This window comes from Colius striatus, chromosome 16 (genome assembly GCF_028858725.1).
Source record: "Colius striatus isolate bColStr4 chromosome 16, bColStr4.1.hap1, whole genome shotgun sequence".
NCBI lineage: Eukaryota > Metazoa > Chordata > Aves > Coliiformes > Coliidae > Colius > Colius striatus.
Genome location: NC_084774.1, coordinates 7,931,504 through 7,951,435, shown reverse-complemented (window position 1 = coordinate 7,951,435; position 19,932 = coordinate 7,931,504). Strand labels below are relative to the sequence as shown.

The window sequence follows — 19,932 nt, the reverse complement described above, 5'->3', positions numbered from 1 at the left end:
GCCCTCTGCTCAGTTTCATTCCCACCAGGGCACCCCACGGGAGCTGCCCTTCCCCTCTCCTGAGACCTGCTTGGGACCCGAGGGTGAGCAGAAGCAGCGACTGACAGCGCTGGGGCACGACGAGGGCAGGAGAAGTGAGAAGGGGAAGCCGCGTGTGCCACAGTAGCACTTTCCCCTGCTGCTCTCTGCCCTCCTCCCCTGCTAGGACAGGCTCCCTCAGGCCAGGCCATGCAGGGCCAAGGGGACAAACTCCAGGGGTCCGAGCAGGTGTTCCTCAGCAGCTTTATTGCCAGTGGGTGAGAGGCAGCTGCAGTGCGGGTGGCTCCGTGCAGCACGGCTCCGGCGCCGTGGTGCCGCTGCGGGTCCCCGGCCGTGGCAGAGGGTCTCAGCACCAGCACCCAACCCCTGCACCTGCCTGGCTCCTTCCCGCAGCCATCTGCGTCCCACGCTGCTCCCCAGTGCTTTGTTCCTGGGCTCCCTCCCTTGCTCTGCCGGGCTTCCTCAGCTACAGCTTGCTCTGGTTCGGCGTTTGCTCCACCCTGATGACTCCCTCCTGCGCGCAGGTGACCGCCAGGACCCCGTCCCTGCGCCACAGCCGCCCCTGCACCAGCCCCCGGCACCCACCTGCGGGGAGGGACGGTCAGAGGGATGGGCAGGGCGGCCTTTGCAGGGTCCCTGTGGAGGGCAGGGGGGGACTCACCGGCCCAGGGGCTCTCGCACTCATACAGCATCCAGTGGTCTGCTCGGAAGGGCGCGTGGAACCACATGGAGTGGTCGAGGGACACCATGAACTTGATGCGGTACTGGCGGTGCGGGAGCAGCGCCGTGCCCAGGAAGGCATAGTCGGAGATGTAGGCAGCCACGCAGCAGTGCAGCTTCATGTCAGTCTCTCCTGCAAACAGACGTGGTGGCACAAGCCCCGTTTGCTCCGGGCCAGCTGCTGCCCACACAGAGCCGAGACACAGGCTCAGGCCTTGGGCAGCCGCTCTACGCTCAGGCACACACCGTGTTCCAGCCTCACCAGCCCCCACGAGCTCGGGGCACAAATGGCCTCTGGGTCACAACCCTCTCACCCCACCCTGTCACAGCCTGAGCCCGGGCTGCCGAGGCAGAGGGGCCACCCTCTGGGCAGGACCCACCTATGTAGCCTCGTGCTCGCACCCAGAAGAGCTGCTTCGGCTCCTGTGGCTCTGAGCAGAAGATGTCTGGTGGGTTCACCGGTTTGATATCGATTGGCACATCTTCAGCCTGAATCTTGGTGAGGTGCTTTCTGTATCTCTCTGCCAAGTTGGGATTCCTGTAGAACAGGATGGTGAGGTGAGGCTGATGCCAGGCAGGCCACAGGCTCGTCCTGCTGGCAGCAGCTTCAGCCCAAGGACCCAGGGCCACGCAGAAAGGCAGGAGCGGCTCAGCACCAGCCCTGTCCTGCCGGGCATATCCATGAGCTCCTCAGGCAGTCGCCCCAATCCCTGCACCTCCCTAAGCCCCAGCTGCAGAGAATGGTGTCTCCAGTGAGCCCTTTCTGCCCCACTCACTGCAGGAACTTGTGGATGAGCTCCTCTTGCGTCAGCAGCTGCTCAGGGGGCGGCACAGTTGGCATGGTGAACTGGTGCCGCACTGGGCTGTCCTGGGAGAGCTGGAAGGAGGCCTGGCAGGTGAAGATGGGCTTCCCGTGCTGGATGGCCTTTACAGAGCGAACAGAGAAGCTCTTCCCCGTGCGGGTCCGCTCCACCTCGTACAGCACCGGCACCTTGGGGTCCCCTGGGACGGAACAAGGACACTCTGCCGCGGGCCAGCACACAGCACCGAGGGGGCCTGACCTGCAGGGGTCGGGTGAGCTGAGCCGGCTAGGCCATGCCCTGAGCTGGCAGTGCCACCCACACTGCCTCGCTGCCATGCTGCTGCCAGGACAGTGGTGCCTGCTCACCCCGGTGGGCCTCAGCCCCTCGACCCGCCGTCCGTGCCCTGTCCCGCCACAAGCCGCCGCCTCCCGGTCCTTGTGCCCCGCAAGCCCGCCCAGCCGCCGCCTGTCAGCCGCGGGATCGGCCCCGAGGCCGGTCCTTGCTGCCGCCGCCCGGCCTCTCCCCGCTGCCCGCAGCGCGGCTGCCCCAGCGCGGCTGCCCCGGCCGGGCGCACCTGTGCGCACGAAGTAGCAGTGCAGCGAGTGGACCTGCTCGTCGCGGGTGACGGCGCGGGCGGCCGCCACCAGGGCCTGGCCCACGATCTGCCCGCCGAAAAGGCGCTGCGTGGCGGGCACCCAGTGGTGCCGGCCCCTGCGGGGAGACGGGCCGTGAGGGCGCTGCCGCGGCCGGGCGCGCAGCGACCCGCGCCCCGCGCCCCGCGCACCTGAACAGGTCGAGCTCCAGCCGCTCCAGGTTCAGCACGCTGGTGATCAGCGCGCTCCGCAGGTCCCCGGGCGGCGGCCGCCCCGGCCCCGGCCCCGGCCCCGCGCCGCTCCCGCCCGGCTCCGCCATCCCCGCGACGCCGGCCCCGGCCACCCGCGGCCGCGCACCGACACCCGATTGGCCGTCAGTCCCGCGAGCGGCGGCGGGAAGCGCCGCGCTGATTGGCTGATCTCCTTCCACACGCAAGAGGACGCCTGTGATTGGGCGGGCCCGGGGTGTGGGCGGCGCCCCTCCGGGTGGCAGCGGGCGGCGGGGCCGGGGCTGCGGGGCTTGAGGTCCCCGAGGCCGGGAGAGGCCGCCGAGGAGGAGCCGGAGCTGTCCGGGGAGCGGCGGCGCGGGGCGCTGCGTGACGTCACGGCGCGGCGCACGGCGATTGGTGGCGCCCGTGGCGGGGCGCGGGGCACGCCGGGATGCGCCCCCCGCTGGCGGCGGGACGCGGCGCGCGTGGCCGCGGAGGCCTCGCCCGGGGCCCAGCCGGGGCCTCGCTGCCGGGCTCGGTGCGCAGCTGCTTCGGCCGGGCCCGGCGCGGCGGGAGGTGCGTTTCTGCGGCCCCTCCCGGCCATGCCGTCCCGCAGCCTCCGTGCCCCGTCTGCAGCCTGCGGCGGGAGCTGCCTCAGAGCCCCTCCAGGCCCCAGCGCGGCGGCAGAGGCCGCTACCGGCCTCTCTGAGTCCCGCGGTTGTGCACAGCCCACGGACAGCTCCCTGCAGCTCTGCAGGCTCCCCGCCAGAGCGAGCCCGTGAGCCCCGGGCGTCGGGAAGCCCTTCAGCTCTCGGACTGACCTGGCGGCCGCAGAGAGGCCGGAGGGGAATGTGAGGAGAGCGACCAGAGGACTGTGTGTGATCCTTGCACGGAGCCCGCTGCCAGGCCGCGCCCGGCGGCGCTGGGGGCGGTTCCGGCGTGTGCAGACCGTGGCGGTGTGGAGGATGCCCTCGGCGTCCCTGGAGGGTGCCCACAGCAGGACCAGGAAGCCCGAGCAGCTGCGCTTGCCGCTTCAGCCGCCCTTCCAGCACACCTGGGCCGTGCTGCACTCGGGGGAAGCCCCTGCAGCCGGAGGCTCGGCGGTGGCAGAGGGGACACAGTGCCTGTCAGGCCGGGCAAGGCAGTGCTGATGGGCCTTGGGCAGGTCCTGAAGAGCTCCTGCAACGAACCTCTGGGTAAATCGCCGGTGCTGTCCTTCCTCTCAACAGAGATCAGGAGTCTGAGTGCAGGTACAGGAGCCAGCTAGCAGCTGGGCCAGGCCACTCCATGTGCAGTGGGTGGCAGAGGGGCAGGAGACCACTTCATCACCCCACCAGTGTCCCGGCTTCTGCCTTTACCCTATCAGCCTGTCACTCCCTTGAGGCCCTATATGGAAAGGGGAGTTTAGGTCCCTTATTTGCCAAATTCATCTGCCAACAGGCTGCCCAGGGAGGGTGTGGAGGCTCCTTCTCTGGAGATGTCCAGAACCTGCCTGGACACGTTCCTGTGCCCCGATTGAGAGGAACCTGCTTTAGCAGGGAGTTGGGCTGGAGGAGCTCTGCAGGGTCCTTCCCACCCCAGCCATTCCATGAAGGGAGTGTTGCAGCTGAGGTTTGGGAGCTCCCAAACACGCTGGGTGGGTGACCAGCTGCTGACCTGGCTACCAGGAGTGGCTGGGAGCCAACCATGGGTGTGAGAGCTGAAGGTATAATCACGTCTGACAGGGTGGTTTGATCTGTGGCCCACACCTGCAGCTCCTTCCAGCATTCTGTTGCATGTGTTGTGCAACAAAGCTAATAATGGGCTGTGTGTTGCTCAGCAGCTGCCTCTGTGCCAGCAGGATGAGACGGGGCCTGCTCAGCCGTGGGGCCAGAGAGGGCTTTGGATGGTGCTTCTCAGTGGTCTCACCTCACTGTGGTGCCTCCAGCCAGAGGAGTGAGACCACTGCTGGGGTGGCAACCTGTGCTGCAGCACAGCCCACGCTGGGGCAGGAGCTGTTTGTCTGCTCTGGGAGCTGCTTTCGATTCCTCAGAAAGGGGAACCCGCCCTCCCTCGGGTGCTGGGGGAGGGCTCTGGGGGGGGTCACAGCCCTGCCAGCAAAGCTGTAGTGAGGAGGAGAGCAAAGGCTTTGGACATGTGGGGTGGGGGAGGAGAAGTGCTGGTAAGAGTGAAGGAGGAGCAGCCCTGGGCCTGTCCCCGTGGCAGGAGGTTGGGTGTGCCTGGCTGGGTGTCCCTCTCCAGCCGTGGCTGCCTCGGTGTGGGCATAGCCGGCCCCTGGCTGCGGCGGGACTGTGCAACGCTCGGCAATTTCCTCGTGACTGAGGGGTTTGTAACATTATCTGATACTATCAAGCCTCTCACTAAATACAGTGTCGTGTTTCCTAAAGCACCTCCAGTGCTTGGAGATGCTCATTTCACCCTCAGCTCGCAGAGTTCATCTCACCTCCCCAGCTCTCTCCCTCTGACTTTCAGAGGGCTCTTCCCTCCGCCTCTCACTCTGCACGGCTCCAGCCGCTGCCTCCCCTCCCAGCCTGGCACCCCGGCTGCCATCCCTGGCAGATGGAGGATGGGGGTCCCAGGGGAGGGTCTGGGGTGGCTCCCCATCCCAGGCAACAAGGTGGGGCAGCCAGACCCTGTGCCCACTCGCCAGGGCACCAGCACGTGCCCAGTACCACGGCTGCCGGGGCCCTGCAGGACTCCTGCCAGCCAGCCCACTCACTCCCTGCCAGGAGCACAGGAAATAACTCATGCCACTCGGGGTAAACATCTTTCCCAAGAGCGAAACTGCCCTCCCAGACAGGCACTGTGGTGGAATCTGCCTCTGTGTGAGCGTTGCCTCGTGCCCTCCCACGTGTGGCAGGCACCGCGGGCTCAGGGCTGAGGGCTCAGGGCTGTGCTGAGGGCTCTGAGCTGTGCTGAGGTCTGAGCTGAGAGCTCAGGGCCATGCTGAGGTCTGAGCTGAGGCCTCTGAGCTGTGCTGAGGTCTGAGCTGAGAGCTCAGGGCCGTGCTGAGGTCTGAGCTGAGAGCTCAGGGCCGTGCTGAGGTCTGAGCTGAGGGCTCAGGACCATGCTGAGGGCTCTGAGCTGAGGGGTCTGGGTCTGAGCTGAGGGCTCTGAGCTGTTGAGAGCTGAGGGCCATGCTGAGGGCTCTGAGCTGTGCTGAGGTCTGAGCTGAGAGCTCAGGGCCGTGCTGAGGTCTGAGTTGAGGGCTCAGGACCATGCTGAGGGCTCTGAGCTGTGCTGAGGTCTGAGCTGAGAGCTCAGGGCCGTGCTGAGGTCTGAGCTGAGGGCTCAGGGCCATGCTGAGGGCTCTGAGCTGTGCTGAGGTCTGAGTTGAGAGCTCAGGGCCATGCTGAGGTCTGAGCTGAGAGCTCAGGGCCATGCTGAGGTCTGAGCTGAGGGCTCTGAGCTGTGCTGAGGTCTGAGCTGAGGGCTCAGGGCCGTGCTGAGGGCTCAGGGCCATGCTGAGGTCTGAGCTGAGAGCTCAGCGCCGCTACATTCCTCACCAGAGTGGGGGCTGCTCCAACAGTGGCTGCTGGAGTGAAGAAGATGCTGGAATGCAGCTCTGCCCTGCAGTCACGTGAAATGCCCTGGGGCAGGGAGGGGGAGGAAAGTCCTGTGAGCTGGGGACTAACAAACCCAAAGCTGTGAGTTCCTCCCGCAGAGGAGCCGGCAGTGTGCCAGCCCCAGAGCTGCCCAGTGCTGGCCTGGCCCCGTCCCGCACCGGGAGCTGCTTGTTTCTCCCTCAGGCTTGGAAGGCTCTGCCTGCCACCCACCCCTCTCTTTTGCTCTGACTTGCAGAGGGCTCTTGCCTCTGCCTCTTGCTCTGCACAGCTCCAGCCCTGCCAGGAGGTTTCCCTTCAGACAGCTTCACTCCAGAATTCCTTCTCAGGGAAGCAGCAAAGTATTTTAAGTGCCTCTGACTGCATCCACGTGGTGCCTCTACCAGAGCAGGACTGTTTCCCTTGCAGTGGAGTGTACACAGTGCCCACTGCCCCGGTTCCACCAGCACTGTGGTGTGCCCGTGGTGGGCAGCACAGCCCCAGCACAGCTCGGGCAGCGTCCTCGCTCTCGTGCTGCTCCTGGCACCAGCACCCCACTGCTTTATGGCTGGAACTGTTTTATTGCTGTCTCTGAGCTGCCTCCCTGCTGCCCAGCGCTGCCTGTGCTGTGCTGGCCCCTCGGTGCCCGTGTGTGGGCAGCTGTGGCCCTGTGACACCTCACTCATGTTGGCAGAAGCTCTTCAGTGTCGGGGGCAGGTCCAGGCCCTCGATGGCCAGGCGGTGCACGACGTGCTTCTGGATGACCAGGCGGCACAGAGTCTGCAGGGAGGGAACTGCAAGAGAAGGGAGAGAAGCAGCTGAGCTGCCCCAGCACGGCGGGGCCGAGAGCGGGGCGTGAGGAGGAGACGGGCCCCAGGCCCTGAGCCTGACCCCGCGTCTGAGTCTGAGCCTGCTCTGTGGCAGCAGTGGGCACGGTGGAGCTCCTCCCGTTCCTCAGAGGGAGGTCGTCAGGCTCATCCTGGTTGTCAGGGACATGCTCATCCACCACCTCCCAGGCAGGGCCCAGGCAGGGGGAGCAGCTCTGGCGGTCGTGCCGGCGCGGGGGAGCAGAGCCGTGCCAGGCCCGGCCTCGCCATGCCCAGACAGCTGCCGGCCTTGGGGCTGTTTGGGTGGCCGCGGCGCTTATCGGCAGCAGGGCTGCGTGTGCCGAGGGCCGGGGCACGTGCCCTTGGCCTCTCCCGCGGCACGGTGCCTGCGCTGAGCACTGCGGGTTCTCTCTCCAGCAGCCCTGGCCAGGAAGCCAGGCTGGTTTCTAAACCCTGCGGAAGCGTTGCGGGAACCAGAGCTGCCCAAATCTCAGCGGAGGGGAGGCAGCCGAGTCACAGCTCTGCCGCGGGGCCGGCAGGGAGCAGCTCTGCCAAGGGTACGTGCTTCCAGCACCAGCCCCTCTGCGGCCCTGGGCCGGGGCTGTGGGGCTGATCCCCTGGCAGCCACAGGCGGGCACAGCCCTGCCTCCAGCCCTGGGGTGGATGTGGCTGCACCCGGTCTGGTGTCTCCTCCTGCCTCTCGCCCTCCCCCACCCTCAGCATCTCCTGTTTTTTTCTGGTACAGTGCTAATTAGCCCTTATTAGCCCAACTCCTCATAGAGCCAGTGAGCAGCACTGGCCTTCTGGGGCCCTCCCGAGCCGTCCCAGGGACATGAGCTGTTGCCCAACCTCCGATGGCATTGAGGTGTCTCGCCAGGGCGCCCTGCGGCAGGGGCACGGCACGGCATGGCACAGCTGCTGGGTGGGCGGCACAGCCGGATGTTTTGATGCCAAGGTGGTCATGCTCAGCCCCAGGCTGCTGCGTGCTCCCGGGGCTGGCTGAGCACAGCCAGGGCTCAGCCCCAGCACCAGCTCTGTGAGCCCCAGCTCTGGGACCAGTTTGGCTTTGCTCAGGGAGGGTCTGGGGATGAGCTCTGCAGCCCCGAGCACCCCGCTTGGGACGGGAGACCCAGGCCCCAGCGTGGCTCAGCCGTGCGGGGTCTCACCCACGCTCCGCCGGGGCTGTGGGGCCCCTGTGCCCTCCACCTTCTGCCCACTCCCACTGTTGGGAACTGAGTGACCCCCCTGGAGCCCCGCTGCCCGTGCGGGCCGTGCCGCGGGAGGGGCCGGTACCTACAGCCGTATTCCACCGGGATGACCCGCACGCTCTTGGTGGAGGCGAAGACGTCGACGACGGCGTAGAGTGGGCGTGCGGCGGGCAGGCGGCGGGCGCAGGCGCCCATGTCCTCGCCGTTGATGACGATGTGCATGTCGGCGGTGCCGTCGGGCCGCGGCGCGTACAGGACGCCGATGCGGCTGCGCCGGGCCGTGGCCGGCAGCACGTTGAGCCTGTACAGCTCGTCCAGGATGTGGCTGTAGCGGCCGGGCCGGCTGCGCCCCACCAGCGTGTCGCGGGGAATCCGCGCCTGCCGCAGCGGCAGCAGGGGGTCCGAGGGGGGCCCCCGCGCCTCATCCTCGCCGGCCGCCGCGCGGTTGTGGCTGCGGGTGATGGCGAACACCCACGTGTCGCCCATGTTGACCAGGTCCGGCAGCGAGTACTCGGGCACGGCCTCGAGGCTCTGTGGGTCGTGGGCCGTCAGCCCCACGCGCAGGTGCCCGCACCAGCCCAGCTCCTTCTCCTCGATCTCCACCAGGAAGATCTGCCCGGGCGCCAGCGGCTCCTGGCTGAAGCACAGCCCGTGGGCGAAGCTCCGCACGCGCGTGGCCCGTGTGCGCGACGCGTCCAGCCGCACGTTGGCTCCGTGGACGTGGTGGAAGCGCGCGGCCAGCCGGCACCGCGCGGCCATGGCTCACGCCGCTATTTTTAACCGTGCCCGTCAGTCGCAGCCGCAGCTGCCGGGAGGCGGGGACGGGCCCCCGGGACGGCTCGCGGGGGTCCTAGTGCCGCGGGGCCGGGCGGCTGGGGGGGAGCCCCCGGGGCACAGCCGGGCCCCGCCGGCCGCCCCCCGCCGCCGGGCACTGCAGGTGGAGCGTCCCCCCGGCGCTGTCCGGCTGCTCGGCGCTGCCATCGCTGGCCCCTGGTGCCCGCCGGTCGCGGCGCCCCGATACCGGCAGGAGCCGTCGTGCCGGCGGGGGGCTGCGGGACCCCCCTCCGCGTTCCGGGCCCGCGTGTCGCCAGGAGAGTTGAACCCCTCCCTTCCCCCAACCGCCGCCCGCCCCCGCGGGGTCCCGTCCCGGGCCGGGGCCGCTCCCACGTGCGCGCGCGAGACCGGGCCGGGGCCGCCCGCTGCCGGCGCGCTGATTGGCTGGCGCGCGGCCCCGCCCCGGTCACGTGAGCAACGGAGGTCATATGGGGCCGGTGTCATGTGCCCGGCGGGAGCCGCAGCGGGAGCGGCCGCGGTCAGCGGGACGGGACGGGACGGGACGGGACGGGACGGGACGGGACGGGACGGGACGGGACAGGACAGGGGCTGGCACGGGGCAGCGGAACGGGACAGGGGCAGCCGGACGGGACGGGCTCGGGACAGCCGCGGGGCGCTGCCGGGGTCGCGGCCGTTGCCGCCAACAGCCCCCCGACCTCCCGCTTCCCCCCGCCCGCAGATGAGGCCGGTGCTGCTGTGCGCGCTGCTGCTGGGGCTGAGCCGCGCCGCCCCCCCGGGCCATGAGGTGACGTTCCTGCCGGGGCTGGCCAAGCAGCCGTCCTTCCGCCACTTCTCGGGCTACCTCTGCGCCGGGCCGGGCAAGCTCCTGCACTACTGGTACGTGGGGCCGCGCCAGTCTGGGGCCGGTGCCGGGTGAAGCTCCGAGCAGCCGGGTCGGTGCCGAGTGAAGCGCCGGGGCCGGTGCCGGGTGAAGCTCCGGGCAGCCGGGTCGGTGCCCAGTGAAGCGCCGGGCAGCCGGGGCAGGGGTATGGCCGGGCCCTGGGCACCCACAGCCGTGTGTCTGCAGGTTCGTGGAGGCTCAGAGCAACCCCCAGGACAGTCCCCTGGTACTCTGGCTGAATGGGGGCCCCGGCTGCAGCTCCATGGAGGGCTTCCTGAAGGAGCACGGCCCCTTCCTGGTCAGTAGTTGCAGCCAACCCATGGCTCGGGGCTGCCGGGGACTGGTGACCTGTGTGGTGTGAGCTGCTCTGCCGGGGCCAGCCTGACAGTACCCACCAGTCCCTGCCTCCTGCTTCCCCAGATCCAGCCCGATGGGGTCACGCTGAAGTACAATGACTACTCCTGGAACAAGGTACGGGTGCAGGTGCTGCAGGCCCCCATGGTCATGGGGAGAGGGTGGCCCAAGTCTGTTTTTCTTACTCTCTCCATGGAACTAAGCCTCCCACATCCCCCCTTGCCCAGCATCCCCCCTCTCTAGTCTGCTGTGGAGCTGGGAAGGAGCGTGGCCCCCCAGGCACAGCCCTGCGCGGCCCATGGTGGCAGCAGCCTTGTGCCGAGCCGAGCCATGCCGAGAGCCTTCCCTCACCCGTGGCTCCTCTGCTGCCCCTGCAGATCGCCAACATGCTCTACGTGGAATCCCCTGCTGGGGTCGGCTTCTCGTACTCTGAGGACAAGAAATACGCCACGAACGACACGGAGGCGAGTGCCCCGGGCTGCGGGGGTCAGGCTGCAGCCAGTGTTGGGGTCCTGCCCCGAGCTGCAGGGGTCCTGTCCCTGCCAGCCCCAGCCCAGGCACCGCGGCCCCATCCTGACCCCGCTGCTCCTCCTGCAGGTCGCCCACAACAATTACCTGGCGCTGAAGAATTTCCTGCAGCTCTTCCCCGAGTACTCCAAGAACGATCTGTATCTCACAGGAGAGAGCTACGGCGGGATCTACATCCCCACGCTGGCCGAGTGGGTGATGCAGGACCCCAGCCTCAACCTGAAGGTGAGGGACTGGGCTGTGCGTGGGCTGGGGAGGGGAGGGCTTGGCATGGCCGGGCTGGGGCATGTGGGGCCCCTCGGGACTGGGGGTCGGGTCTGGCCTCTCATCCTGCCGCAGGGTGCTGGCAGCGGCCGCTGAGGACGTGTCTGTCCGCGCCTCACGGAGCCGGGGCCGCGTTCTCAGGCACCCCCAGCCCTTCCTGTCCCCTCCGTGCAGTAAACAGCACTGCATCTGCTTCCTGCCGCTGCCCTGCGGGGAGCTGGGACACAGCAGGGTTGTTTTCTTCTTGCCTCGCAGGGGATCGCTGTGGGAAACGGCCTCTCGTCATACGAGATCAACGACAACTCCCTGGTTTACTTTGCCTATTACCACGGCCTCCTGGGCACCGAGTAAGGGCCATGGGAGTGCAGCTGTGACCCTGCACGAGCATGGGCTGGTGGGGTGAGGGAAGCTCCTGGGCTGGCCTGGGCCAGCAGCCGGGCTGTGGGGATGGCCCCTCGTTCTGGGGCAGCTCCCATGGCTCATGGCGTGTGCTGTGTGGCCTCTGGGCAGGGAGCCTGTGGCTGTGGCCACTGGCTTTGTGTTTCTGTTACGGCCTGGGTGGTGTGGTCTGAGTGCCCTGGTCTCTGCCCACAGGCTGTGGAGGGACTTGCAGGCCTTCTGCTGCTCCCAGGGGAAATGCAACTTCCACGACAACTCCAACCTGAACTGCACCCTCAAGGTGGGGGGAGCCAGAGCCCCAAGCATGTGCCCAGCAGCTGCCTAGCTCTGGGTGGGCCCACAGTCACTCGAGGGTCCCACTGACTCCCAAACCTTCCTTGTGGCTCGTTGTAGATGCAGGAGATGATTCAGATTGTAGAGGAGTCTGGCCTCAACATCTACAACCTGTACGCCCCGTGCGACGGCGGCGTCCCTGGGAGCATGAGGTGAGGGTCTCTGGGTGTGGCTGGCAGCGTGTGGGCTCAGGGGGGATGTGGTGGGCTGGGCAGGGTCCCTCTGGGGCAGGTGGATGGGGTCTGGGTGCTGCCGAGGGCCCCGAGCCCTTGTTTCCCCAGAGCTCTCAGCTTGTCCCCATGCTCCCTGTGGCTGCAGGTACGAGGGTGGCTGTCTGGTCACGCACGACCTGGGCAACTCCTTTATCCGGACACGGATGAAGTTCTCATGGCAGCAGGTGAGTGCTGCCTGGCTGGCGGTGCTGCCCGTGGGCAGGAGGGGCAAGGGGCTGCTCCCCAGGGACAGCACCAGGTGCTGCTGTGGCAGAGGCTTCCCCAACTCTCTCCCAGAACCTGTTCCGGATGCCGGTAGCCAGGAACAAGGTGCGGATGGACCCGCCCTGCACAAACTCCACAGCGCTCAGGGTGTATCTGAACTCGCCAGAGGTGAAGAAGGCTCTGCACATTTCTCCCAGCGCTCCAGACTGGGAGGTCTGCAGGTGAACAGCCTCCCGGGAAGGGGAGGGGAGGAGTGGCAGGTCTGTAGGTGAGCAGCCTCCCGGGCAGGGGAGGGGAGGATTGGCAGGTCTGCAGGTGAGCAGCCTCCCGGGCAGGGGAGGGGAGGAGTGGCAAGTCTGTAGGTGAGCAGCCTGCCGGGCAGGGGAGGGATGGCTGCAGGCTGCCAGCCTGAGCAGCCCGTGACCTGAGCTCCCTCCACAGCTTTGAGGTGAACCGCAGCTACAAGCGCCTGTACATGCAGATGAACGACCAGTACCTGAAGCTGCTTGGAGCCACGGTATGTGTGCAGGACCCCCCGGGACCCCTGGCTCCGCCAGGCTGGCGGCTGCCCCATGACACACTCCTGCTGCTCCCCCCCGCAGAAATACCGCATCCTGGTGTACAACGGCGACGTGGACATGGCCTGCAACTTCCTCGGGGACGAGTGGTTTGTGGACTCACTGTGCCAGAAGGTAAATGGGCAGGGCCGCCAGCTCTGGGCCGTGGTGAGGGCTGGGGGCTGCCAGCTCTGGGCTGCGGGTGCTGAGGCTGCCGCTGCCATGCCCAGGTGCAGGTAGCTCGCCGGCCCTGGCTGTACACTGAGGGAGGTGAGAACCAGATCGGGGGCTTTGTGAAGGAATTCACCAACATCGCCTTCCTCACCATCAAGGTAGAGCTCTGGGGGGGGCTCCGGGGGGGCCTGGGGTCAGCCCCGGCACCGCGGGTGCTGCTGCAGGTGCCACAGGCGCTGAGATGCTGGTGCCCATCCCGCAGGGAGCTGGACACATGGTGCCCACGGACCGGCCGCTCGCCGCCTTCACCATGTTCAGCCGCTTCATTAAGAACGAGCCGTACTGAGCCCCCGCAGCCTGTCCCGCTCCCGGGCTGCCCGAGCTGGGGGCTCTGCCCCCCACCCTGAGCAGTGGGGCGGCCGGGGGTGCGGGGTCCCGGGGCTCTGTCCTCGCTGGGTGAGGAGTTGTGCCACCGCTGCCTGTGCTTGTGGCTTCCTGTTGGGCCTCTTCCCCGTCTGGGGACGCAGCCACTTCCCCCCCGAGAGGGGAGCAGCCCCCACCACTTCCCCTCTGCCCGCGGCCGCCCGCACACGCACAGCCCTGGGCAGGCTCCGAGGCAGCTGCCCCAGCAGGGACAGCACAGTTCACATGGCGGCCCTGAGGGCTGTCTGCTCCCCCCCAAACTGCTCCCACGTCTGACCCCAGGGAAGGAGGCTCACTGTGAAGATAATCCCACCACCCACTGCCCGCTCACAGCCTAGGGCACACAGTGCTTCTGGGAACTCGCAATAAACTCTCTGAATAAGGTGGTTCTGCTCACTGCCCAGCTCCTTGCCCTGCCCTGCCCACCCCCTGCCTTGCTTCCCTTGGCTCTCTGAGGAGCAGCCCAACCTGCCCTGGATCCAGCAGAGGTGAGGGCTGATGCACTGTGCTGGGTGTCGGGGCCCAAGGCCATCTCTCCAGGGGCTCACTGCGGCCCGGACAGGACCCCCCCATGAGAGCCTGGGCAGTGCAGGGTCTGTGGGCCCCTCTGCCACCATCTCAGCTGTGTCTGCTGCCCGAGTACCTGAGCTGTGCCTCCCCATCTCTCCCCAGGCCATGCAGCCAGCTGTGAGCACATCCTCCGAGCAATGAGGCCACAGGGGTTGGAGTGGAGTGAGTGGTTTATTGGTGTGAGCAGGGGGTGCAGCAGGGCTTCCCAGAGCAGCCCTCTCCGCCTTGCTGCTACCCCCAGGGCACAAGCTGCTTCCTACCTACAGTCTACGGGTCCAGCCCGGCATCTGCCCTGGGTCCGGGGTGATGAGGCGGGCAGCTAGAGCGGGTGGGGGTCCCCGCTGGGCTCTGCAGGCCCGGGGCTGGTGGAGGCAGGGGCGGTGGGGGCCACGCGGTATTTCTCAATCACCTCCCGCAGCCCCTTGGAGAAGTGGAGATCGGCTCCCACCGTGAGGAATCCCTGCACAGGGCAAGAGCATCAGCACACGGCTGCGTGTGCCCGAGTCCTGCCCCAGTGGGACATGGGCCCTGCGCCCGCTGCGGGGGGCTGGGGCCGTCCCCCTCCCGCCACATACCGCGTGGTTGGTCACCACCTCCCTGGTGAAGTCCATGCCTTCTGGCAGTGGGATCTGCACCCCCTTCTTAGTCCTCTCTGCAAGGAGAGAGAGATGGAGTGAAGCCAAGTCCCACCGTGACCCTGTCCCCAGCCTGGCTGGGTGCCTACCGTTAATGATGGGCATGATGGTGAGCTGCAACAGGGTCTTCAGCGGGGCCTGCAGGGAGAACAGCTGGCGAGAGAGGAGCGTGGGTGAGCGTGGCAGCAGCAGACCCACCTGCCTGGGCCCTGGGGGGGATGGAAGGGGCATCCTGCAGCACATGGCCCCTCGCCAGGCCTGCCCCATGGTGGGGGGCTGGCACAGGAGGCAGGACCCCTGGGCTCACCGCGAGCGACTCCAGCGCAGACTGCTTGGAGTAGATGCGAAACCTGCCGGGCAGAAAATGCCTGTGAGCAGGGGGCCAGGGGGACCATCCCCACAGCCTCAGGGGCCCCAGGCCAGACCGTACCGTCGCAGGTCCAGCTGCACACGCAGAGCCTTCCCCTGCAGATACACCCTGGCACTCAGCTTGGTTTCCTGGGGAGAGAGAAGGCTGAACCTGCTGCCCCAGGCAGTGCCTGGACATGCTCCAGGCTGGCTGCAGGGCCCCGCTGACCCTCTGCTTGTGAGCAGTGGAGTGTCCCCAGGCAGGGTGGGACATGATCTCCCCATGTGCAGGGGGACACCCGGCCAGGCACAACCCAGCTCCACTCACCATGGCCATGCTGGAGAGCTGGATGGGGGGGCGGCCGGGGGGCACCAGTGAGATGTTGAGGAAGGCAGAGACGGAGACAGAGGTGCCCGAGGGTTTGATGGTGCAGCGAGGGGGAGCTGAGACCTGCAGCACCAGCCGCAGGGGAGCGTCCACGGCGGGGCTCTGGGAGGGGAGGGCAGCTAGAGGCACGGGGCTGCGCTGGCAGCCCTGCCCTGGGGGCTCCCCCGTGCCTCCCGCCCCTCTCACCAGCATGAAGATGGTCCCAAAGAAGGTGGCTCTCAGCAAAACCTCCAGGTCCTTGGGCACCTGCAGGGAGGGATGAACCACCACAGGGTAAGCGAGCAGCTGCTGTGGATCCCAGCAGAGCCCTCTCTGGATGGCAGAGCCCAGCCCTCCCTCCTGCCCGGCAGCAGGCCCCTGCCTGGGCTCTGGGCACTGCTCACCTTCTCTCCCTGGAGCTCCATGGCCAGGACACCCTCCTGGAAGTAGGCGTGCATGGCCGAGTCGAAGAAGTACTCAGAGAAGGCGACGTAGACCATCCGCTCAGTCTCCTTGATCACCGGCTCCACGGCCTGGTTCTCCAGCTCCTGCTCCGCTTGTGTGCGGGGGAAGAACATTCCCTGGGCCAGGAACAGGAGATGTGTCCACAGCAGCTTTCCTCCACTTCCCAGCACGGCTGCCCCTGGGGTGGTAGGAGCTGGCAGGGCAGGACCCAGCCTTCACCTTGAAGTCCAGGTCGAGGGTGTCTGTGGTGATGGCTGGATCCCGCAGCAGGGAGTAGTCAATCCCGATGTGCTCATCCACGTAGTTCCTCACTGCCAGGGAAGATGTGCTGTGCTCACCAGGCCTGTGGGCTGCCTGATGCCCAGCTCCTCGGGGCAACACTCACCCGGCACCGTGTCCAGCACAGAGTTCAGCAGCACCAGGCTGGCGTGCTCCAGGGAAGGGCAGATCTGGAAGGCAAGAGGCTGGGCTAAGAAGGGAATCACTCCCAGGTTTGGATGAGCACCCAGACCCTCCTCCAGCCTCCCTGGGGTCACCCCCTTCCTGCTGTGGGGCAGGGCAAGGCCAAGCTCCCCCGTGCTGCACCGCCTGCCCTCAGCTGTACCTGCTGGCTGAGGAGAAAGCGCATCCCTGTGACAATTAAGGTGCTCAGGAACTCATAGACCTTCCTGTGGGACACAACAGCAGCTCTGCAGCTCCAGCCTGGTCCCTCCATCCCCGTGTGAGCGCACGGCCTGGGCTGGGGCAGGCCCGAGGGTGCAGAAAGGGGTATCGGGGAGCTGGGCACAGGCAGAGCTGGCCTGGCAGAGGGGCTGCCCGGGCATACCTGAGGGTGCCCGAGAAGCCTGCGTGCATTCTGGCGATGGAGGCGTTGCAGGAGATGTTGGAGATCTTGAGGCGCCCAGCCTCGTCCTTGGCCAGCTGCAGCACAGTGTGGATGTGGACACCATCCGCAGAGGCGTTGATGGACCCGATGTCATAGCTGGAAGCCACAAAGGCAGATGAGGGGAGCACACAGCTCCAGCCTGGCACACAGTAGCACGGCAACCGGGGCAGGCAGCGGCTGTGGCCCAGCCAGGGGCGGCTGGAGGGTCGGGGGCCAGCTCACAAGAACCAGTAGAGCAGCTGCCTCCGGAAGCGCAGGCTGATGGAGGCGTCGCTGATGTTGAAGACGAGGTGCTGCTGAGGCTGGAAGTGCAGGTCGGACAGTGCCAGCTGCAGGTCCATCACCTTGACCCTGCGGGGAGGGGGCTGCGGTGGGCAGGGGCAGAGGGGCGCGGGGCCGCGGGCAGAGGCAGCGGGCGGCACTCACTGGCTGATGTTGTAGTGGAACTGCCCCTCCTTCCCCTGCAGGTCCGACACCGTGATGTTCTGCAGCTCCTGCTCCACGAAGCGCAGCCCCTCCTGCTTCACTGCAGAGCAGAGCGAGCCTGGGCTGGCCGCAGCCGGGCCGTGCCGCCGGCAGCATCGCCCCCGCACGCCCCCGGCCCCTCGGGCAGCGCCCGGCCCGGAGCAGCGTCCCCACCTCCCTCTCACCCAGGCGCCGGCGTCAGGGTCCCGGCCGGCCCCTTACCCAGGTCCAGCCCCTTGGAGGTAATCCGGATCTTGCAGCCGGGCGGGCTGTGCAAGGCTGTGACCAGGCAGGGCAGGAGGAGGAGGAGGCTGCTGGCAGCCATCTCGAACCTGGAGGCAGAGAGCAGCGGCTGTCCCAGGGGGCACGCACGGACCCCCCGGCCCAACCTGCTCACAGCCCCGAGGCAGGGGATGACCCCGAGGGACACCCACAGCTCCGCTGCTCCCCGTGCTCTGAAACCTCCCCACACTGCCCAGGTCACCCAAACCCCACGGACCGGCAGCCCAGGAGCGGCACGGGGGGCTGCACATGGACCCCCAGCACGGCCCCGGGGGGGCTCACAGGGCTCCCAGCCCGGCCCTGAGCACAGGCAGCTCCGCACCCGGCACAGCGAGGTGCTGGCCCAGCTGCCGCGGGACCCCCAGCTCCCCCCGGGAAGGGACCCGTGTCCCCTGGGGCCGCCCACAGCCCTCCCTGCCCCGCGGGACAGCGCTGGAGATGTGCTGCCAGCCCACGCCCTGGGCTGGGGCGGGAGCTGGAGCCTGTCCCGTCTTGTGACAATGGGCAGAGCTCCTGTGGGGACGCTCCAGGGCTCTCCCCGCGGCACTTCCCCCAGCTCCCTGCAGGGCAGAGGCCTGGGGACCCTCCTGCCCGGGCCCAGGCGCCCGTCCTGTGCCGAGGCAGCGCTGGGACCCTGTAACACGGCTCAGTTCGGGTACTTACAGTGAGGCTTGTCCTCGGCTCCCCTGCTGTGGGGAAGCTGAATCACATGAAAGGAGGGAGGAGGGAGAACACCAGTAGCTCCAAGAGTTTCTTTGGCGCTGGCTGAGGTTCCCCTGCTTTTATATATCCCCCCAGCTGCCACTCCTTGTGAGCCCACAGCTGGGAGGAGACAGTGGGACGGGGAGGATGCAGGTCTGCAGCACAGCGAGCTGCGGCCGCCTGCCAGCACGGGCAGAACCGCAGCGGGAGGCTCAGACACCCAGACTCCGTGCTGAGCACACGGCCTTCCTCCCCCAGCGCCGGCACAGCTCCACACACCATGTCCCGGGGCGTCCTGGCAGAGCTTAGCGCGGCTCATGGGGCCTGAGGGCCCATGGAGCTAGGACAGCCCCCCAGAGCCTCCATGGTGCCAGGACAGCCCCCCAGAGCCTTCATGGTGCCGGGACAGCCCCCCAGAGCCTCCATGGTGCCGGGACAGCCCCCCCAGAGTCTCCATGGTGCTGAGACAGCCCCCCCAGAGCTTCCATGGTGCCAGAACAGCCCCCCCAGAGCCTCCATGGTGCCGGGACAGTCCCCCCAGTGCTTCCATAGTGCCAGGACAGCCCCCCCAGAGCCTCCATGGTGCCAGGACATCCCCCCCAGAGCCTCCCTGGTGCCAGGCTCCCCTGCTACCAGCTCCAGCCCTGCCTCGTGGGCTCTGTGCCAGAGCTCCATACAGGCCCCAGGGTGCCAGCGGAGCCTGGTCTGTGCCCATCTGTGCTCTGAGCCCTGCACAGAAGCTGCCGGATCCTCGGCACCGCTCAGCAGCCGCTGCCCAGGCCCTGGCACAGACGGGGCAGCTCCAAGGGTGCAGTTCGTGCCTCTGCCTGTCCGTGCCCAGCAGCGCCCCGGCAGCCATCCCACCCTCTCAGAGAGAGCAGGGGCAGCTCCTCCAGCCGGGGGTCTGTCCCCAGGGTCTGGCTTCTGTCCTCCCCATCCCCTTCACCCGCTTGAGCCTCCTGGCCCAAGGATGGAGGCATGAGGCCGCCCCATCTCCCCAGGGGCCGTGCCATGGGCAGATGGGCTGTTTGTGCTCTGGTGACTGAGCTACAGGGCAGAGCCGGGCTGTGGGGGGCTCCTGCACCCGGCGCCGGGAGGATTGGGAGCCTTTAGTGCTTACACAGCACTTACTCCTCCAGAACTGCTTTGCCAGCATTAACTCATTAAACTGACCCCGGTGCTCTCTGAGCAGAGGGCAGGACTCCGGGGAGACCAGAGCGAGCAGCCTGGGCCCTCAGCAAGCCGGGAGGCTCGGGAAAGGCCCGCGGTGCGTGGTGACAGTGCCGTGAGCTGTGTGGGACGTTGCCTGCAGCGGGACAGGGGCCGCGGCTCCCGCAGCCCCCCAGGAGCCCCGCGGCAGCCGTGTCCCCCCGCGCTGCGCCGAACACAGGCTGCGGGCGCGTCTGTCCCGCTCCGCCCCGCGCGGCGGGAGGAGGCAGCCGGCGGGCTCGGGGGAAGCAGCGGGAGCACGGGCCAGCCGGGGAGCACCAGCAGCGGCTGCCAGCCTCGGGCAGGGCAGGGCTGCGGGCGGCCCATGGGCGGGTACTGCGCTGCACGACCGCCCCGCCACGGACACACTCACTCACACGCGCACACACACTCACACGCACAGCCCGCCTGCAGCAGCCGAGGCGCGTGTGAGTCACCGCGGCCGCTCCGCAGCCGGGCCCGCGGGACCCGCCCGCCCCGGGGCCGCCGCGGTGCTCCCAGGCTGCTGTGGCCGCGGTGTGTGGCGGCGGCCGGGCCGCGCCCGTAGCACAATGACAGACCACGCGGCCCGAAATAGCGGCGCGGCCCGTCCCGCGCCCACCGCGGCGCTGGCCCTGGCCCCGGCCCCGGCCCGGGCGATGGCCGCGCTCCGCACACGCGCGCTGGGGCCGGCGGGGGCCGGGTGCGGGGCGGGACGGCGCCTGCGCGGCCGCGGCCCGCGGTCCCGGCGCAAGATGGCGGCGGCGGGGCGGGCGAGGCGGAGGTGGGGCGGCGGCGGCTTCGGCAGCGCCGCGCGGTGCCCGCAGCCCCCGGCCTCGCGCCCAGGTAAGCGGCGGCGCCGCGGGGCCGGGGCCCGCCCGGGCGGAGGGGGAGGAGGTAGGCGGGAGGAGCGGCGCGGGTCGGCGGGGAGGCGGCGCG

General features: G+C 68.2%; 4 protein-coding genes across 7 annotated transcripts; 1 reads left to right on the top strand and 3 right to left on the bottom strand.

Annotated features, from left to right (window-relative positions):
- Nucleotides 1–268: 268 nt before the first annotated feature.
- Nucleotides 269–2,739, bottom strand: ACOT8 (acyl-CoA thioesterase 8). The gene is made up of 6 exons (XM_062008913.1): nt 2,347–2,739; nt 2,137–2,273; nt 1,536–1,761; nt 1,140–1,297; nt 701–892; nt 269–624 (listed from the first exon to the last, which is right to left on the bottom strand). Exons 1-6 carry the CDS (start codon nt 2,472–2,474, stop codon nt 506–508), a joined length of 960 nt encoding a protein of 319 aa, XP_061864897.1. The 5' UTR covers nt 2,475–2,739; the 3' UTR covers nt 269–505.
- Nucleotides 2,740–2,875: 136 nt separating this feature from the next.
- On the top strand, nt 2,876–13,471 carry CTSA (cathepsin A). 3 transcript variants are annotated; one of them, XM_062009231.1, is made up of 15 exons: nt 2,876–3,560; nt 9,455–9,612; nt 9,803–9,914; nt 10,037–10,087; nt 10,348–10,434; nt 10,568–10,723; nt 11,018–11,109; nt 11,357–11,441; nt 11,555–11,646; nt 11,813–11,891; nt 12,004–12,152; nt 12,373–12,448; nt 12,534–12,623; nt 12,719–12,820; nt 12,925–13,471. In XM_062009231.1, exons 2-15 carry the CDS (start codon nt 9,455–9,457, stop codon nt 13,006–13,008), a joined length of 1,413 nt encoding a protein of 470 aa, XP_061865215.1. In that variant the 5' UTR covers nt 2,876–3,560; the 3' UTR covers nt 13,009–13,471. The 3 variants fall into 3 exon arrangements, with proteins under 3 accessions (XP_061865215.1, XP_061865214.1, XP_061865213.1); XM_062009230.1 differs by having other exon boundaries at nt 2,876–3,614; XM_062009229.1 differs by lacking the exon at nt 2,876–3,560 and adding an exon at nt 9,167–9,253.
- On the bottom strand, nt 6,285–8,700 carry NEURL2 (neuralized E3 ubiquitin protein ligase 2). The gene is made up of 2 exons (XM_062009096.1): nt 8,031–8,700; nt 6,285–6,700 (listed from the first exon to the last, which is right to left on the bottom strand). The coding sequence occupies exons 1-2, from the start codon at nt 8,698–8,700 to the stop codon at nt 6,585–6,587; spliced, it is 786 nt and encodes a 261-aa protein (XP_061865080.1). The 3' UTR covers nt 6,285–6,584.
- Nucleotides 13,472–13,807: 336 nt separating the features above from the next.
- PLTP (phospholipid transfer protein) lies at nt 13,808–18,204 on the bottom strand. Of its 2 annotated transcripts, none has more exons than XM_062008955.1 (16): nt 17,767–18,204; nt 17,044–17,153; nt 16,783–16,882; nt 16,579–16,707; nt 16,297–16,452; nt 16,075–16,138; nt 15,856–15,919; nt 15,690–15,781; nt 15,410–15,586; nt 15,213–15,272; nt 14,967–15,128; nt 14,721–14,788; nt 14,598–14,640; nt 14,380–14,443; nt 14,231–14,307; nt 13,808–14,115 (listed from the first exon to the last, which is right to left on the bottom strand). In XM_062008955.1, exons 2-16 carry the CDS (start codon nt 17,144–17,146, stop codon nt 13,975–13,977), a joined length of 1,500 nt encoding a protein of 499 aa, XP_061864939.1. In that variant the 5' UTR covers nt 17,147–17,153; nt 17,767–18,204; the 3' UTR covers nt 13,808–13,974. The 2 variants fall into 2 exon arrangements, with proteins under 2 accessions (XP_061864939.1, XP_061864940.1); XM_062008956.1 differs by lacking the exon at nt 17,767–18,204 and adding an exon at nt 17,321–17,736.
- Nucleotides 18,205–19,932: the final 1,728 nt, after the last annotated feature.

Excerpts from the sequence above, each read along its gene's own strand:
- ACOT8 (XM_062008913.1), bottom strand. The coding sequence starts at position 2,474 with ATGGCGGAGCCGGGCGGGAGCGGCGCGGGGCCGGGGCCGGGGCCGGGG. Across the intron at positions 1,298-1,535 it reads CTCATCCACAAGTTCCTGCA|GAATCCCAACTTGGCAGAGA; the intron begins GTGAGTGGGGCA and ends CCTGTTCTACAG. Across the intron at positions 893-1,139 it reads GCGAGCACGAGGCTACATAG|GAGAGACTGACATGAAGCTG; the intron begins GTGGGTCCTGCC and ends GTCTGTTTGCAG.
- NEURL2 (XM_062009096.1), bottom strand. The coding sequence starts at position 8,700 with ATGGCCGCGCGGTGCCGGCTGGCCGCGCGCTTCCACCACGTCCACGGA. Across the intron at positions 6,701-8,030 it reads CATCCCGGTGGAATACGGCT|TTCCCTCCCTGCAGACTCTG; the intron begins GTAGGTACCGGC and ends CTTCTCTTGCAG.
- CTSA (XM_062009229.1), top strand. The coding sequence starts at position 9,218 with ATGTGCCCGGCGGGAGCCGCAGCGGGAGCGGCCGCG. Across the intron at positions 11,647-11,812 it reads GGCGTCCCTGGGAGCATGAG|GTACGAGGGTGGCTGTCTGG; the intron begins GTGAGGGTCTCT and ends CTGTGGCTGCAG. Across the intron at positions 12,624-12,718 it reads TGGACTCACTGTGCCAGAAG|GTGCAGGTAGCTCGCCGGCC; the intron begins GTAAATGGGCAG and ends TGCCATGCCCAG.
- PLTP (XM_062008955.1), bottom strand. The coding sequence starts at position 17,146 with ATGGCTGCCAGCAGCCTCCTCCTCCTCCTGCCCTGCCTGGTCACAGCC. Across the intron at positions 15,587-15,689 it reads CCCTCGACCTGGACTTCAAG|GGAATGTTCTTCCCCCGCAC; the intron begins GTGAAGGCTGGG and ends TTCCTGGCCCAG. Across the intron at positions 14,308-14,379 it reads CATCATGCCCATCATTAACG|AGAGGACTAAGAAGGGGGTG; the intron begins GTAGGCACCCAG and ends CTCTCCTTGCAG.